This window comes from Schistocerca americana, chromosome 1 (assembly GCF_021461395.2).
Source record: "Schistocerca americana isolate TAMUIC-IGC-003095 chromosome 1, iqSchAmer2.1, whole genome shotgun sequence".
Lineage (NCBI taxonomy): Eukaryota > Metazoa > Arthropoda > Insecta > Orthoptera > Acrididae > Schistocerca > Schistocerca americana.
The window spans coordinates 532555211-532572106 of record NC_060119.1 but is presented as its reverse complement, the minus strand read 5'-3'; the positions used below and the strand labels follow the sequence as shown (position 1 = coordinate 532572106).

The 16896-nt window shown below is 39.7% G+C and overlaps 1 protein-coding gene across 1 annotated transcript in view; it reads left to right on the top strand.

Moving 5' to 3' along the window:
* Positions 1–16896, top strand: part of LOC124571685 (carboxypeptidase B-like) — a 236967-nt gene that overhangs the window by 19577 nt on the left and 200494 nt on the right. The window contains exon 3 of the mRNA XM_047131119.1: positions 6847–6937. Coding sequence (XP_046987075.1) covers positions 6847–6937 — 91 coding nt within the window. The remainder of the gene's footprint in view (positions 1–6846; positions 6938–16896) is intronic.

Below are 16896 nucleotides of genomic sequence, written 5' to 3'. Positions count from 1 at the left end.
CATCAAGTTCTTTGCAGTCGAAGGAATATCTATAGACTTTCAGTTGTTGGAGTATATTTATAGTTTGCTTACAATAGTAATGAACGATACGGATCGCCGGCCGAAGTGGCCGTGCGGTTAAAGGCGCTGCAGTCTGGAACCGCAGGACCGCTACGGTCGCAGGTTCGAATCCTGCCTCGGGCATGGATGTTTGTGATGTCCTTAGGTTAGTTAGGTTTAACTAGTTCTAGGGGACTAATGACCTCAGCAGTTGAGTCCCATAGTGCTCAGAGCCATTTGAACCATTTCAACGATACGGGTCTGTGCGTGAAAGATTAGATGACTTTTTTAAATTAGATATGTGACTACAAAGCCTCCTCCTTCCTTGCCTTTTCCCTTTCCCCTATAGGGTCGCCATTGTTAAATGGGTTTTGGCAAATGTTAGTGGCAGTTGGTGACCAAATGCCTTTCCTGACGGCACCACTTCACTCGGAACGGAATTTGTGTACTCTAATCTGTTTGAGTTTGGAGTAAATCTCATGTTGAATAACGATAATGTTTTCTAAATGTTTGTGTAGTGTGTATCTTAGGTGGAAAATGGGTTCTGGCACGGCATGTTCCTATTTGGATGTGGAAAAACGCCTGAAAACTACATGCAGGCTATCTGGCACACCAGACCTCGAGGTATCCTGATTTGTGACAGGATCTTATCCCCAATCCCGGAAGCGGCGCGTTAACGCGCTAGGCTGTGCTGCAGGGTCATATGATTACGAAGTGACATGGCTAAATAACAAGATTTTTGAACTTCACCAAGTTTTCCTCTTTCATCAAACACCCACCGCCAAGTAACTAATAGTTCCACGAACTAATACGAGATCTCTGTCTTCCAGTGTGCGATTTGTGCTTATACCAGGGGGGGGGGGGGGGAATGTCTTAGAGGGTTAGTATAATTATATATGTTACTAGCTTGGACCGTGGCGTTACCCATGGTTAAACAGTTATTTATAAATGGATGTTAATGCCGAAACTCACTCTTCACGCGTATGCACTATCAGAAAAGCCATCCCTTGTTATATCTTTAAAAGTACATTATAGTTAAAGCTTATTTACAAAATCATCTACATACATGTATACGAGGGGAATTCAAAAAGTAAAGGCACATTTGTGAAAAGCTGTACTTATTCTGATGATAGAAAACTGAAACATGCGTTATTTTTCTACGTAACCTCCCTGGACTTCAATGCAGTTTTCCCGACGTTTTACGAGTTTTTTTATTTCATCAGAAAATACGTTTATCGGTGGCATCTGTAACCAATTTTGCACCGCATGACGTCTTCTACATCTACATCTACATCTACATTGATACTCCGCAAGCCACCCAACGGTGTGTGGCGGAGGGCACTTTACGTGCCACTGTCATTACCTCCCTTTCCTGTTCCAGTCGCGTATGGTTCGCGGGAAGAACGACTGTCTGAAAGCCTCCGTGCGCGCTCTAATCTCTCTAATTTTACATTCGTGATCTCCTCGGGAAGTATAAGTAGGGGGAAGCAATATATTCGATACCTCATCCAGAAACGCACCCTCTCGAAACCTGGCGAGCAAGCTACACCGCGATGCAGAGCGCCTCTCTTGCAGAGTCTGCCACTTGAGTTTATTAAACATCTCCGTAACGCTATCACGGTTACCAAATAACCCAGTGACGAAACGCGCCGCTCTTCTTTGGATCTTCTCTATCTCCTCGGTCAACCCGACCTGGTACGGATCCCACACTGATGAACAATACTCAAGTATAGGTCGAACGAGTGTTTTGTAAGCCACCTCCTTTGTTGATGGACTACATTTTCTAAGCACTCTCCCAATGAATCTCAACCTGGTACCCGCCTTACCAACAATTAGTTTTATATGATCATTCCACTTCAAATCGTTCCGTACGCATACTCCCAGATATTTTACAGAAGTAACTGCTACCAGTGTTTGTTCCGCTATCATATAATCATACAATAAAGGATCCTTCTTTCTATGTATTCGCAATACATTACATTTGTCTATGTTAAGGGTCAGTTGCCACTCTCTGCACCAAGTGCCTATCCGCTGCAGATCTTCCTGTATTTCGCTACAATTTTCTAATGCAGCAACTTCTCTGTATACTACAGCATCATCCGCGAAAAGCCGCATGGAACTTCCGACACTATCTACTAAGTCATTTATATATATTGTGAAAAGCAATGGTCCCATAACACTCCCCTGTGGCACGCCAGAGGTTACTTTAACGTCTGTAGACGTCTCTCCATTGATAACAACATGCTGTGTTCTGTTTGCCAAAAACTCCTCAATCCAGCCACACAGCTGGTCTGATATTCCGTAGGCTCTTACTTTGCTTATCAGGCGACAGTGCGGAACTGTATCGAACGCCTTCCGGAAGTCAAGAAAAATAGCATCTACCTGGGAGCCTGTATCTAATATTTTCTGGGTCTCATGAACAAATAAGGCGAGTTGGGTCTCACACGATCGCTGTTTCCGGAATCCATGTTGATTCCTACATAGTAGATTCTGGGTTTCCAGAAATGACATGATACGCGAGCAAAAAACATGTTCTAAAATTCTACAAGAGATCGACGTAAGAGATATAGGTCTATAGTTTTGCGCATCTGCTCGACGACCCTTCTTGAAGACTGGGACTATCTGTGCTCTTTTCCAATCATTTGGAACCCTCCGTTCCTCTTCTTCCCTGTACTGCTTCCATTAAGGGTCCAAACATGTGAAAATCGCTTGGAGCCAACTCCTGTATTGCGTCGGCTGTCCGTTTGGGAGAATGTGGGCGAGCGTTATCTTGTTGCAGGATGACACCTCTTCACAGTTTTCCACGACGTTTGGATCTGATTGCAGGTTTTAGTTTCGTACGTAACACATCACATCCGCCATACAATACAGACCTGGCTCTAAAGCCTCGTTTCGCTGGGACGACGTCTTGCAACATTGTGCCATGCTACGGAAATGTGGCGTGCGTCGTCTTGTCATTTAGTTCTAGATGTTTTGAAATGCTTAACTACTACATATAACTTTTTCAAAATTAATAAGCAAACATATTAATAGTAAACTTCCAGTGTTCGGCTCCACAAATTTAAATTATATGTAAAGTTTTACTCCAGTGCTTGGGAAATAAACATCCCAGGTTGGGATGCATAAACTAAAACCAGAGAAGAGGGATGGTCTGATGCAGAGGGGGGGAAATTCCCCCCATCCCCCCCTGCAAATCGCACACTGCTGTCTTCAAATCACTGCGCACTCACTAAACCATTACACCAACTCACAGAAACCGGAAAACTAAACAGAGCACCATGCTATTGCTCAGTAGTCGCACTTTAGAATTCACCTAAGCTTTCTGTATGAGCAGAATAATTGTATCGATCATTGTGGATCACTAACTGCCGACTTCAGAAGTATGAAATTCTTTTTAACATCACTTCCGCCAAAAAGGGCCCGCTACTTACCTTCTACACCCAGTAGCCTGCTGGCCGACTCTCAGACTTCATGAGCTTCAATGAACTTCCGAAATTGTCTAAACATCTACATCTATACTCTCCAAGCCATCTTACGTTGTGTGGCGGAGGGTACTTCTGACTCCTGATACCAACATCTTTTTCCCATTCCCTTTTCCATTCACAAACTGCACGTGGAAAGAATGATTGCCAGCAGGCCTAAACCTCCAAATTGGTGTTGTTGTTATTGTATCCGAAAACTATGTTTGGTGTAACTCTCCATGCTACTGTATCCTGTGCAAGCCTCTTCACCTCAGAACAACTAAGGCAATTTGCTTGCTGTATTCATCTCTTTGTCTCCCTCTATTAATTTCTGTCCTTCCCTCCCCTTCACTGCACTCCAATACTAAATTGGTGATCCCTTGTTGTTTTGGCTGAGCGGTTCTAGGCGCTGTAGTCTGGAACCGCACAACCACTATGGCCGCAGGTTCGAATCCTGCCTCGGGCATGGATGTGTGTGAAGTCCTTAGGTTAGTTAGGTTTAAGTAGTTCTAAGTTCTAGGGGACTGATGACCTAGAAGTTAAGTCCCATAGTGCTCAGAGCCATTTGAACCATTTGAACCTTGTTGTCTCAGAATGTGTCCGATCAGCTATAATATGTTTCTCAGATAACTGCTCATTTGTCAGCTGTCTCCAATAAACTGCTTTATTCTGCAAATATCTGTGTTCCAAAACAAAGGCTGGGTGTGCATCCATCCGATTTGACTAGACAATGGTGCTTAGAGATCCTCTTATGGAAACTTTCTGGTCATCTCTGCCTGTGGCTCAGACCCAGATGACTATGGGCCCCACATGTGTCTCACGTTGGGCAGGCATCCTGTCTTAGCTACATATTACGAAGGCAATTTTAAAGCTCAGTTTTCAAAAATTCTGTAACCTGCGCTCAAACAGACTGGTTACTTTCGCTATAGAAATAATGATACAAGGTGTACAACTCCGGCGTCTTCTCCCCAACATTTGAGGCTTTAATGAAACAAATTGGTTACACATGTATCATTACAAGTATTTTCCATCGCTGGCGACTACTTTCTCCCATCTTTCAGGTAGTGTACGAATCCCACGTTGAAAAAATTGTTCATCTTTTGAAGCGATCCACGAATTGATCCAATTAGTGACATCTTCATGAGATCGGAAGTGATGGTCAGCCAGGCCATGCGCCATTGATCTAAACAGGTGATAGTCAGAGGGAGCAATGTCTGTAGAATACGGCAGGTGGGGTAGGACTTCCCATTTTAACGTTTCTAAGTACGTTTTGACCTCTTTTGCAACGTGGGGTCGAGCCTTGTCGTGCTGCAAAATCACTTTATCGTGCCTCTCGCTGTATTGCAGCCATTTGTCTTTTAATGCTCTCCTCAGACGCATTAATTGCGTTCGATAACGAGCACCTGTTATTGTTTTACTTGGTTTTAACACCTCATAGTACACGACGCCGAGCTGGTCCCACCAAATGCAGAGCATGATCTTGGAGCCGTGAATATTTGGTTTGGCCGTCGACATGGAAGCATGGCCGGGATATCCCCATGATTTTCTGTGTTTAGCGTTATCGTAATGAACCCATTGTTTGTCTCCGGTCTCAATTCGATGCAGAAATCCCTTCCGTTTTTGCCTCTGAAGCAAATGTTCACAAACACACAAACGCCTTTCACGTCTCTTGGTTTTAGCTCACACGGCACCCAAGTTCCTTCTTTCTGAATCATGCCCATAGCCATGAGACCTTTTGAAATGGCTTGCTGTGTCACTCCCACTAATTGTGACAATTCTTCTTGAGTTTGAGGCGAGTCTTCACTCAGCAATGTCTCCTATTCTGCATCTTCGAAAACATTCTCTCTTCCACCACTACGCCGGTCTACGACATTAAAATCACCGTTCTTGAAGCGTTGAAACCACTCACGACACGTTTTTACACTAATAGCGTCCTTACCATACATACTTGAGAGCATTCGATGAGACTCAGCCGCTGTTTTCCTCATATTGAAACAAAACAGTAACACCTCCCGCAAATGAGTGTTATATGCTACTGTCAATGCTCTTCGTGTATTTTGTACTTGAAACAAGAGTTTATGGTGAAACTTCCTGGCAGATTAAAACTGTGTGCCGGGCCGAAACTCGAACTGGGGACCTTTGCCTTTCGCGGGCAAGTGCTCTACCAGCTGAGCTACGAACCTCGCAGGAGAACTTCTGTGAAGTTTGGAAGGTAGGAGACGAGGTACTGGCGGAATTAAAGCTGTGAGGACGGGGCATGAGTCGTGCTTGGGTAGCTCAGTTCAGCCGGCACGGTAGCTCAGCGTGTTCGGTCACAGAGCCGGTTGGCCTCTGTAATAAAAAACTGAGTGGAAGGATCAACCACCGAACTTGAACAGGATGTCTTGCGGCGTCCGCAACGACCAAACACAACGATCAATATCGGAAAAAAAAAAAAAAAAGTTGGTAGAGCACTTACCCGCACAAAAGGTAAAGGTCCTGAGTTCGATTCTCGGTCCGGCACAAAGTTTTAATCTGCCAGGAAGTTTCATATCAGCGCACACTCAGTGAAAATTTCATTCTAAGATTTTATGGTATTTTCATTTTTGTATAAACATGTTTATCAGAAATCCCATCCCAAATATTTTACTGCTGTCGAAGGCATGATTTTCCACACTATTTATTGTAATCTTTACTATGGAAAAAGAGATTTTTCAGATTATTATTTACCAATATTCCTTTACTTTATGTTAACTCCTTAAGTTTTTCTGTCTGGTAAAATGTAAATATAGAAACTGTTTGAATAAGCAGAAAATGCATGGAAATATTTATTTTTTGTTATGAGTAGTGATAGTTAAATGTCATACAGAATTTGTATAATTTGCCACTGTTTACACCATTGTGTTATAGGATGATAAGATTATTTACCTCCATTTCTGAAGTTTATTTTGTTAAGGAACTCATAGTATTATATAAGAGGTTCTTGAGCATAATGTTAGATCCAATGAAATATCTGTGAACCTTTAAAGCAGTTACTACATTGGGAAATTCTCAACTAGCACAACTTTAATATCATGGCAGTAGTGTGAAGTCTGTAGTTTATGCAAATGCTTTCTCAGAAAGATGTTTCTCCATTACCACTGTAGACAGAGTATTAATACCTAAGATCGGAAGTGGCTGTGCATTCAGTACATCCTGTAAGTCAAAAATCATACTGAGAAGCGCCAGTATATTTCACCTTCATTATTTAGTTATTTAAGTGTTATATTTTTTTAAATACAGATGAATCTGTGCATATTCTAGAAAGTTATTAACCTTTTTATTAGTTCCTTGTCAGGAACATGCAAACAACTAATACATCATAAAGTTTCAGAAACACAGATGCAATTGGATCATCCTTTCGGCATCCCTCTGCCCTTCCACCTGATCTCTTCAGTGTATATCTCTCTCACCAGCAGGTAAGCGTAATTAATATGCAATCAACCATTATAAATATTTTTAATGATTATTTATCAGGTGAGAAAATTTATGAACATACAATGATTATGTTTAAACGACAAAATTTCTGAAGATAAATTATGAAGTTATTCACCATCTGTAACACACTGAAAAATCTTTCTGCTTGGAGTTTGGCCTGAATTTATGGACAGTTGAGGAATGCCATTATTTATCAACTGCTATCATCAGCATGAGCAAAATCTTCCCTATGATGGAGTATAATGGACTGAGTATCCCAAACTACAACCTTGTGGTAGACATAAAATTGAAATGATAAAATAATGGTCACTTGTACATCAGTTTTAAACGTTTTTGAGAGTATGTTAAAGACTCCCACAAATCACGGTCTTTGCCACATGGTGATGACTGGCATGTCTCAGTGACCCAGATGTCATATTGTTAAGTGCAGCCATGGATATCCGTGGAGAGGCAGATTAAAATATGGTTCATGTAGAGAGGTAGCCAACGGCCTTGCCGCAGTGGTAACACCAGTTCCCATCAGATCACTGAAGTTAAGTTCTGTTGGGCTGGGCTAGCACTGGGATGGGTGACTCTCCGGTTTGCCGAGATCTTCTGGCAAGTTTGTGAGGTAAATTGAGGAGCTACTTGATTGAGAAGTAGTGGCTCCGGTCTCGTAAACTGACATACAGCTGGGAGAGTGGTGTGCTGACCACATGCACCTCCATGTCTGCATACAGTGATGCCTGTGGCTGAGGATAACACGGCAGCTGGTCGGTACTGTTGGGCCTTCATGGTCCGTTTGGGAGGAGTTTTATGTAGAGAGGTGGCAACCATTTCTATAGTTACAGAGGCAACAGTCTGGATGATTGACAGATCTGGCCTTGTACTGCAAATATCTGAAAGCAAGGGAAAATAAGGGCTGTTATATTTTCTGAGTACATAAATCTCTGCTTTGTGGTTTAATTGTGATGGTACCTTCCTGAGTAAAATATTCTGGACATAAAATAAGTCTGCCATTTGGATCTCTAGGTGGGTACTACTTGAAGGATGTAGTCATCAGAAGAAACAAATCTGGTGCCATACAGATCAATGTGTGGAATGTTAGATGCTTAAATTGGCCACATAGGTTAGCTGAAGTGAAAAGACAAATGACATAGGTTAAAGTTAGATATAGTGGGAATTATTGAAGTATGTCAGCAGGAAAAACTGAAATTCTGACTAGATGAATACAGAGTTTTCAGCACAACACAGGCATAGGTCTAAAAATGAATGAAATAGGAATGATGATATACTACTATGTACAGCACTGTCAACTGATCGTCATAGTCAGGACAGACAAATAGCTACTATCAACCACAGTAGATATGCATAAAAACTTGTAATGGTAGTTGTTACCTAAAGTGACTTGCATTGATCTCAAGATTGATCTACACTTACAATAATTTCTCTACCATCTTATGTCACCTCCTGTCAGACCTAAATTTAATGCTTATTCAACATTTTTATTAGGGTTTTGAAAGGAGTTATGCAGAAAATTTCAACAGAGGCAGAAAAGGGGTAGTAAAAGGTACCTCTTAGTTGAGTCTTTCATTTCTTCTCAATATACTGTACTTCTGTTTTTGTGATTTGCAGTATTTTTTACTACTAAATTTGAGATCTTGCTGTAACCAGTTCCAACATATCAATTCAGATACTTTTGCAAATTCTTTGCTAAACAACCTCATTGGTAGCATGTCATTGAAGAGTTAATTGGCCATCAACAACAGGATTGCTTGGTGGTGGGCGATGCATGCTGGTGCGGTTTTTGAAGGAAGTCAATCATTATTCCGTTTGCTGTTACTTTAGTGTATAGTCTTCTGGAGTATGAAAAAGATGTGTCTGGTTCAGGAGCTTTTCGATGATGCAAGTTATTCTGATGAAGTCAATGTCATTTGATGGAGAGCCATGTTATTGAACAGTCTGGAATAATTCTAGTAAGATCAATCCCATTTATATTCTGTGCTAAAATGCAGTCTACCAGATGAAGTTAGCTGGGTCTGTATATTAGTAGTGCTCCGCAAGCTGGTATTCTTCTACATGCATATGCACAGTGGTTTTCGCGAAGACAGCAATTACCCAATTCATCTAAAACATTGTAATAGGATTTGACAGAAATAACAGTACAATAGGAGTAAACTTGGACTTAGCAAAGGCATTTGATACTGTTGATCATGACATCTTGCTAGACAAACTAGAAGTTATAGGTATACAAGGAGTTGCATTAAAACGGTTTCAGTCATATCTCCACAATAGAAAAAAGGTAGTAGAAATTACCTCAGCAAACAATAAAAATGAAAGCATTGTGTACAGATTGGACTTGCAGACTGTACCAATTGGAGTACCTCAGGGAAGCTTTCTAGGACCTCTCTTATTTTGTATATGTATCAATGATATCAAGATCCCAATCAGTGGTCTGCACATAACTTTGCTGATGACAAAAATATTGTTGTAACAAACATGAATAGGGTATTGCCAACATCTGAAACCAGAGTTTTGAAGTACGTACAAAACTGGTTTGGACTGAACAGGCTAACCTTAAATGTTTCAAAAACTAATTATATACATTACAGGAAAACAAAGTCTCATCATGAAGTGAACCTCAAAATTCAAAATAAATGAAGTGAAAGGGTACCTGCCACAAAATTCTTAGGTGTGCAAATTGATGAAAATTTAGACTGGAAAGCCCACATTCTCTACCTCACTAGCAAGTTAAGCTCAGCTTGCTTTCCATTACGCACAATTAGTAATGTGTCTAGTAGAGAGTGTAGCAGAACTGTCTACTTTGCTTACATCCATTCTGCTATCTCCCATGGCTTAACCCTCTGGGGTCATAATAAGGCAAACACAAAAACCATCTTCACCTTACAAAAACTAGCTGTTAGAATAATTTCAAACAGTAAAAGGCTAACACCTTCCAAACAGTTATTTCAACACCTAAATATTCTACCCTTACCATGCCTCTGTATAAAAAAGTGTTGTTAATATAAAAATGCACATTGATAATTATAAAACCAACTCAGACCTTCATTCCTACAATACAAGAATGTGCAATGACATCCACATAAAAAGAGTAAACAAGGCTTTAACACCAAAACAAACCAACATTCAGGGTACTATTTTGTACAACAAACTTCCAACTCAGCTAAAATAAATAAAAACATTGTCTACATTCAAGGAGGCAATATTTAAATTCTTAATGACCAACTGCTGTTATAGTACAAATTAATATCTGCAGTAACCTTGCAGCAAGTAACTACAGTCATTTACTATATGTTAATAGTAACATAAATCAAATGCTTGCCACAGCCTCAATGTTAATTTTTCTGAACAAAAGGGTTAAATCAATTATTTACTTGCAATGTATTTCATGTAAAACACCACAAACAAAAGTGTTAAATCAATTATTTACTTGTAATGTATTTCATGTAGTAGATCCTTCTCATACTTTATATTACAGTAATCAAAGTTGTATTCCCCAAAAATATTGTGATGTGTACAATGAATCATTGTATTATGTAGGAAACTGTACACCCGTATCTTATTTTTGTTAAATTATGTTCTTTGATGAAATCCATACAATGTTGCTGGATGAATAAACTACTACTACTACCACTAGTACTACTACCACTACTATTAAGTTCTTGGAAGCTGGTTACTACATCATTTATAATTTTATTTAATTATGTACCAGTACAATATTACAAATTTGCAATATTAATTGTTCAAGGAGTATAGGGTTACTGTTGTGATGATTTTGGATGATGATTGTCTACAGTTTTAATGAGAAGTGTGGATTATGTTTTTGTTATGAGTGTGTATGTTGTGTTTATTGCCTTTCAAGTTTAATACAGCAGTGTTAAAATCATGTGTTGTCTCTTTATTTATTAGATACATATCCTGTGGTACACAAAATGCACTCAAATGTGCCACACTGCACCTTGTGTTATTGTAGAACTCCAGGACATCACTCCCCAAGTATTTTCATGAGCAAGCATTCAATCACAGCGTGGACTCTGTTCACTATTATTATTATTATTAGCAAATACAGCAATCTCTCTGAATGATAGTTAGTTCTGAAAAAGTGTATAAGGTAAGGCTGCATCAGATGCTGTGTCACTGGACACTGGTATGAGATATGAGGTAGCATGGTAGCATGCTGCACTGAAGTGCTTCCATTATGTTGATGACAGAATTTCAGACTTCTGTTAAATTGTTTTCAGCTAGTTAACTGTCTTTTATTTATTTTTAATTAATATGTTCACAACAGGGGAAATGACCACAATACATTACCGCATGCTATAAGCGAAAGGCCTAAATGTGTGCACGCGATCTGTTGCTTTCACAAAACTCTTCATTCACATTCTGTGTACTGTTTTAAGATATGGAAGCCTTTTTTCCGCTTTCTGTCACCCAGAGTTTATGGAAGTGTATGCTGTATGATTACTACATAGATGCATTTCAAGTGATAGCACTTCAACATTTTTCTTTTGCATTACATATTTCATTCTGCATATCAATAAAATATCAGGCTGTATTTACCTAAGAATGGTCGATGATCTTTACACTAATATACACACCTTTCAACATCTATTCTGAATAACTTCATCAAGAATTACATAAATGATTAAGAAAGGCCGGTGCTTTCAGGGGCCCTTGGACTAGATCAGTAGGATGGGAGTGCATTGCATAGCAACTCCTGCATTTGGCTGTGTGTCAGTGGGCTCTCAGTAAATGAAAACTGTATCTGCAACCGGCCTATAGCATGCTCTAATTGGTTGTTTGTGCAGCTGTCAGTGCCCTGGTGGCTCAACTACAATGTGTCTACCTCAGCCTCTCATGTGAAAGACCCCTCCAGATTCCTTTCCTTGTCATAGAAAGTCCCAAAGTTAACTTTCCATGTGCATATAAAAACCATATTCCTACATCTACATTCAAATGCAGCCAACCACTGTATGGTGGAAAGTACTTTGTACAACTGCTAGTCATTGCATTTCAGGTTCCTCTCATAAATGGAGCAAGGGAAAAATGAATGTCTATATGTTTCTGTACAAGCCATGATTTCTTGTATCTTGTCTTTGCAGTCGTTATGTGATGTGTATCTTGGTGGCAGTAGGAGTGTTCTGCAGTTTTATTAGTAACATTTTACCTTCTAATACAGGTAATGCTTTGAGAATGAATGAAAATATTGGAAAGTAGTCACTGATAAAAATATGATTTGCATCTCTGACAGAAGCATTAATAAATTACCAATACATTGAGTTGCTGATCCTAATATCCTGATACCAGCACAGTGTTGGAATTATATAAATTCTGCAGTCTGCCACTATTGCTGATTCTCTAAACTGGCTCAATAATGTTATACAAAAAGAACTTCTTCCATCCAGAGATTCCTGTTTGAGTTCAAGGAGTATCTCTGCAATACTTGCATGTTGATCAAACCTGCCAGCAACAAATGTAGCAACATGCCTCAGACTTGCTTCAGTGGCTTCCTTTAATCCAGCCTGTTGGAATTCCCAAACTCTTGAGCAGTACTCAAGAATTTGTCACTCTATTGTTCTACATGCAGCTTTTTTGTAGATGAGCTATACTTTTGTAGAATACTCCCAATAAACTGAAGTCAACTATTTGCTTTCCTTACAACTGACCTTGTGTACTCATTCCTTTCATGTTGCTTTGTAATGACACACCTAGATATTTAGTCAGTGGGACCATATCACTAATAATGTACTTGAACATCACAAGATTGTTTTTTACATTAACTTATATTTTCCCACTTTTAGAGAAGGCTGTTATTCATAATACTAAGTAGTAGTTGTATCCAAGTCATCCTGTATCTTCCCACAGTCACTCAAAGGTGATACATTGCTGTACACTACAGCCTTATCAGCAAACTGTCACAGACTGCTGCTCAGCCTGTCTGTCAGACTGTTAAAAGTTATAGAAAACAGGTTTGGACCTGTCACACTTCCCTGGGACATTCCTGACTATTACTCTATCTTCAATAAACACTCACCATCCAGGACAACATGCTGAGTTCCATTGATTAAAATAGTCTTTGAGCCAACCACATGTCTAAAAATGTACTCCATATGCCCAGACCTTCCTAAACAGTCTGTAGTGTGGCAGTGTGTCAAACATTTTCCGGAAATCTAAAAATATAATCTGCTTACTGCTCTTCATGCATGGTTTGTAGGATATCATGTGAGAAAAGGACTATATGAATTTTGCATAAGTGATGCTTTTTAAATTTGTATTTATTTGTGAGTGAAGGAAATGTATTATGTTTGAACTTAAAATGTTCTCAAGAATTTGGTAGCAGATTGATGTTAAGGATATTGGTCTGTAATTTTGTAGATATTTTCTTTCACTCTTCATAAATGTGGGAATCACCTGCACTTTTTTCTAGTCTCTTGGAGCTTTGCACTGGGTGAGAGATTCACAGTAAATGGAAGCTAAGTAAGGGTCAAGTGCCGATGAGTACCCTCTGTAAAACCAAATTGAGATTCCATCTGAACCTGAAGACTCAATTGTTATCATATCTTGTAGTTGCCTTTCAGTGCTAGCAATACATATTTGTATGACCTCCATTTGGGAGTTTGTGAGCAGTCAAACCATAGTGTGTCTGTACAATCCTCCTGCATGCAAAATTTAACATTTCACCTTTCCTTTTGCTGCCTTCTGCGGGCACACCAAACTGGCTTGAGAGTTTCTCCTCCCATTCCTCATGCAGGAATTGGGCTTTAATTAAAATCATCATGTTTGGCAGAGTTCATGATATCTGCCAACTAGTCTCTGTCGTTCTAACAAGAACGTCTCTCCCTCTCTATACTCATTTCCTTTTCAAGTGTTATCTTCATTTTCATTGAAAATGTACCTTAGGAGCTTGTCACATTCTGTGTACATAAAAAATAACATTCCTTTCCATGGTCACCAGTTATAGTGTAACAAACAATGAAGGTGCCTGTTTTGTCACTCTCGACGTGTTGCACAATGCTGTTAGCTTTCAAAGTACGCTTAAAATTTTCTGGCATAACAAACTGAATCTGGTCACCTTCCTGGAATTCAATTTTGACCAATGGAAATCCAATGATGCTCATGGAAGACAGATTTCTTGTGTCCATAAATTACAAGCTAGAGTAGGAGGAAAGATGGTAGGAGAAAATGGACTTTTCAAAAGGAATGATAGAAGGAGCAGCCTGGTAGAATTTTGAACAGAACACAATTTAATCTTTCCTAATGTTTGTTTTAGGAATCATGTAGGCAAGTAGTATATGTGGAAGACACCTAATAATAAGGGAGACAGAGATTTAGAAGCTATATTTTAAACTGCAAAACATTTACTGTGATAGATAAAATTTATTTGTTATGAACTGAAGATTAAAATGGAAGAAATTGCAGAATGATAGGAAACTAAGGAGATGGGTCCTGGATAAATTGTGAGAACAAGAGGATGTTGAGAATTTCAAAGGGAGCACAAGGCAACAACTTAAAAAGGGTAAGAAATAGTGCAGAAGATGAATGGGTAGATGCGGCAGAGGAGCAAATAGGTAAAAAGACAAAACATAGCAGAAATCCTTGCATAACACATGAAATATGAAATTTACTGATGAAAGGAGAAAATGTAAAAGGGCAGCAAATGAAGCATGTGAAAGGAAATATGGGCTTCTGAAAAATAAGGTTGACAAAAGATGCAAACTGAGAGTGCAAGATTGGCTAGAGGAAAATGCAAATCTGTAGAAACCATGACTTTTTAAAAGGGCAAATGGGAGAATTAGACAGATCAAACAAAGTAGGCTAAATGGTGAATGGAAAGTATAAAAGTGCTATACACAGAGAGAAACTTGATGGCAGTGTTATAAGAGGGGAGGAGCAAATGGATGATAAACATGGAGCAGATGACAATGTCACAATTATTAGCATCATTTGGAAAATAAAACATGAAAACAGTGATTCTCATGCACAGGGATTCGCAAAAATATGGTGGATAGAAGTGGTGGTGCAAGGGGGTAGGGGGGGGTGGGGGGGTGGGGGAGTGGCAACACATTAGAACTGCCTTTTTTTATATAAATGAGTTGATCAGTTTTGAGACATGTTGTGCCGCCAGAAATAAATGTAATAGGTTGAGAGGCATCAGCCTTGTGCGGGCCTCCTCCTCTCATTTTTAATTCAGTGTTTCACTGAGTTAAAATCAAGTTTATGTGAGTTTGTTTTTATGTGATACCAGATTAATCTACAGATAATGAGTAATTACTAGGTTCATACATTGCCGTAAAGAAGAAAAATGTAACACCATCAAAGGCTGTGTTCAGTGGTGTCAGGGTATAATATGTGCCTACTGAGGGGCTATGGTGTTAATGATTATCTTTCACAGTGACAATCAGATGGCACTCTGGAGTCATGTATTGTCTATGCACCCTCTGTTTTGACTCTGCTGGCAGTGACTGTACTGAGTTTAAGAGGTGAATAGTGTTTACTGCTTCAGCCCTTTGAATGGGGTCACACTGTAAAGCTAAGGGTATCTGGAGGTATATGTTGAGCACAGTGCATTTGTTGCTTTCAACAATGGTCTGTGGAATATTTCCACATCCTAGACCAGATCCTGGATGTCCACATATTACGGACACACATCACGTGTGCTGTGTGAGCAGCAGTGGCTGACTGAGCATCATCCAGGGATGAAATTCAGGCATATATTGCACGTGAATGCATATGGGAAATGCTGAAGTGAGGAGTTACATGTTCACCAGGGCTTTCAAAAACCATTGTCTAACTGCGACAAAAGGCCCTAGATGCTTGGGACAGTCTAATACAAGGTGATGATCATTTGCATGAGAGGACACATGCCAGCATTGCTGCCGCACTGTGTACTGATGCAGGTGTTTGTGCACCTTTTACTGTGAAGTGTGTTTCATTTGGTCAGAGCTTATTATCATACACTCCTACAATGATGAACTACCTGTCACTTCTCTTGTCAATAAAATGCCCTTGTCCTTGAGGCTGTTTCATTTTTTCCTGGCTGTGTATGTAGTGTGTTCTTCAGTTTATTTTGTCTCCTTACTTTGTTCTTGCATTTAGTATAACATCAGTGCATGTGATAAAGACAGTGGGCTATCACTCATCAAAAGTTATGTTGTCCAACACAGGTGGAAAGTGAGGAATCTATGGCAGGATTCCTGTTTGGGTACCTGCTGGGCTGTGCCCATGGGACAGGGAAGCAAGCAATGTCTGGCTGGGCCACATACTGGGGCACTGTGGCACCCACTTGTGTTTAAAAATGAGAGTGAATGTTGCACTGCCACTGTTGTGCAGACTCACAACAGAATATCTCTTCTGTAGAAACAGGTGCTGTACATTGCAAAGGTACTCTCTTTGTAATAAAGCTGAGCCATCATCAGTGCTCAGCCACCTGAAGGGATGCCAGAAAACTTTGTTTCCTAAAAAATGTGATCCTTAGGAATGTGCCTGCAGAGTGTTTTGGGGCAGGTACCATCTTTTCCAAAGTCTTGTGAAAGCAAGTGCTCCCTCTTGTGAACGCCAGTGGCTGTAGGAGGTTTTTTATGCATTTCAATTCATGATTTTATGATAAAAAGTTCCTCTTCTGATAACCATTCTCATTTGTTTCTGATAAGTGCATTTATTCATAACTGTGTTTTGTAGTCTCCCCTTGACTTGTATAGCAGCTTCAATTTACTTGCAATAAACATTTTTTAGTCCATAATGTGTTTAGTGGTTTCTACTACCACTGCAGAGTTGTTTTTATGATATTTGTTTCAGTTCCTATCATCAGTCTACTAATTGATTTGATACAGTCTACCATCAATTCCTGAATTCTTCTCATATGCTACTCTCTTCATCTCAGTATAGCTCTTGTTGGATAAGCTCCAATTTCTGCCTAGAGTTTTTCCCTCAACAACCCCCT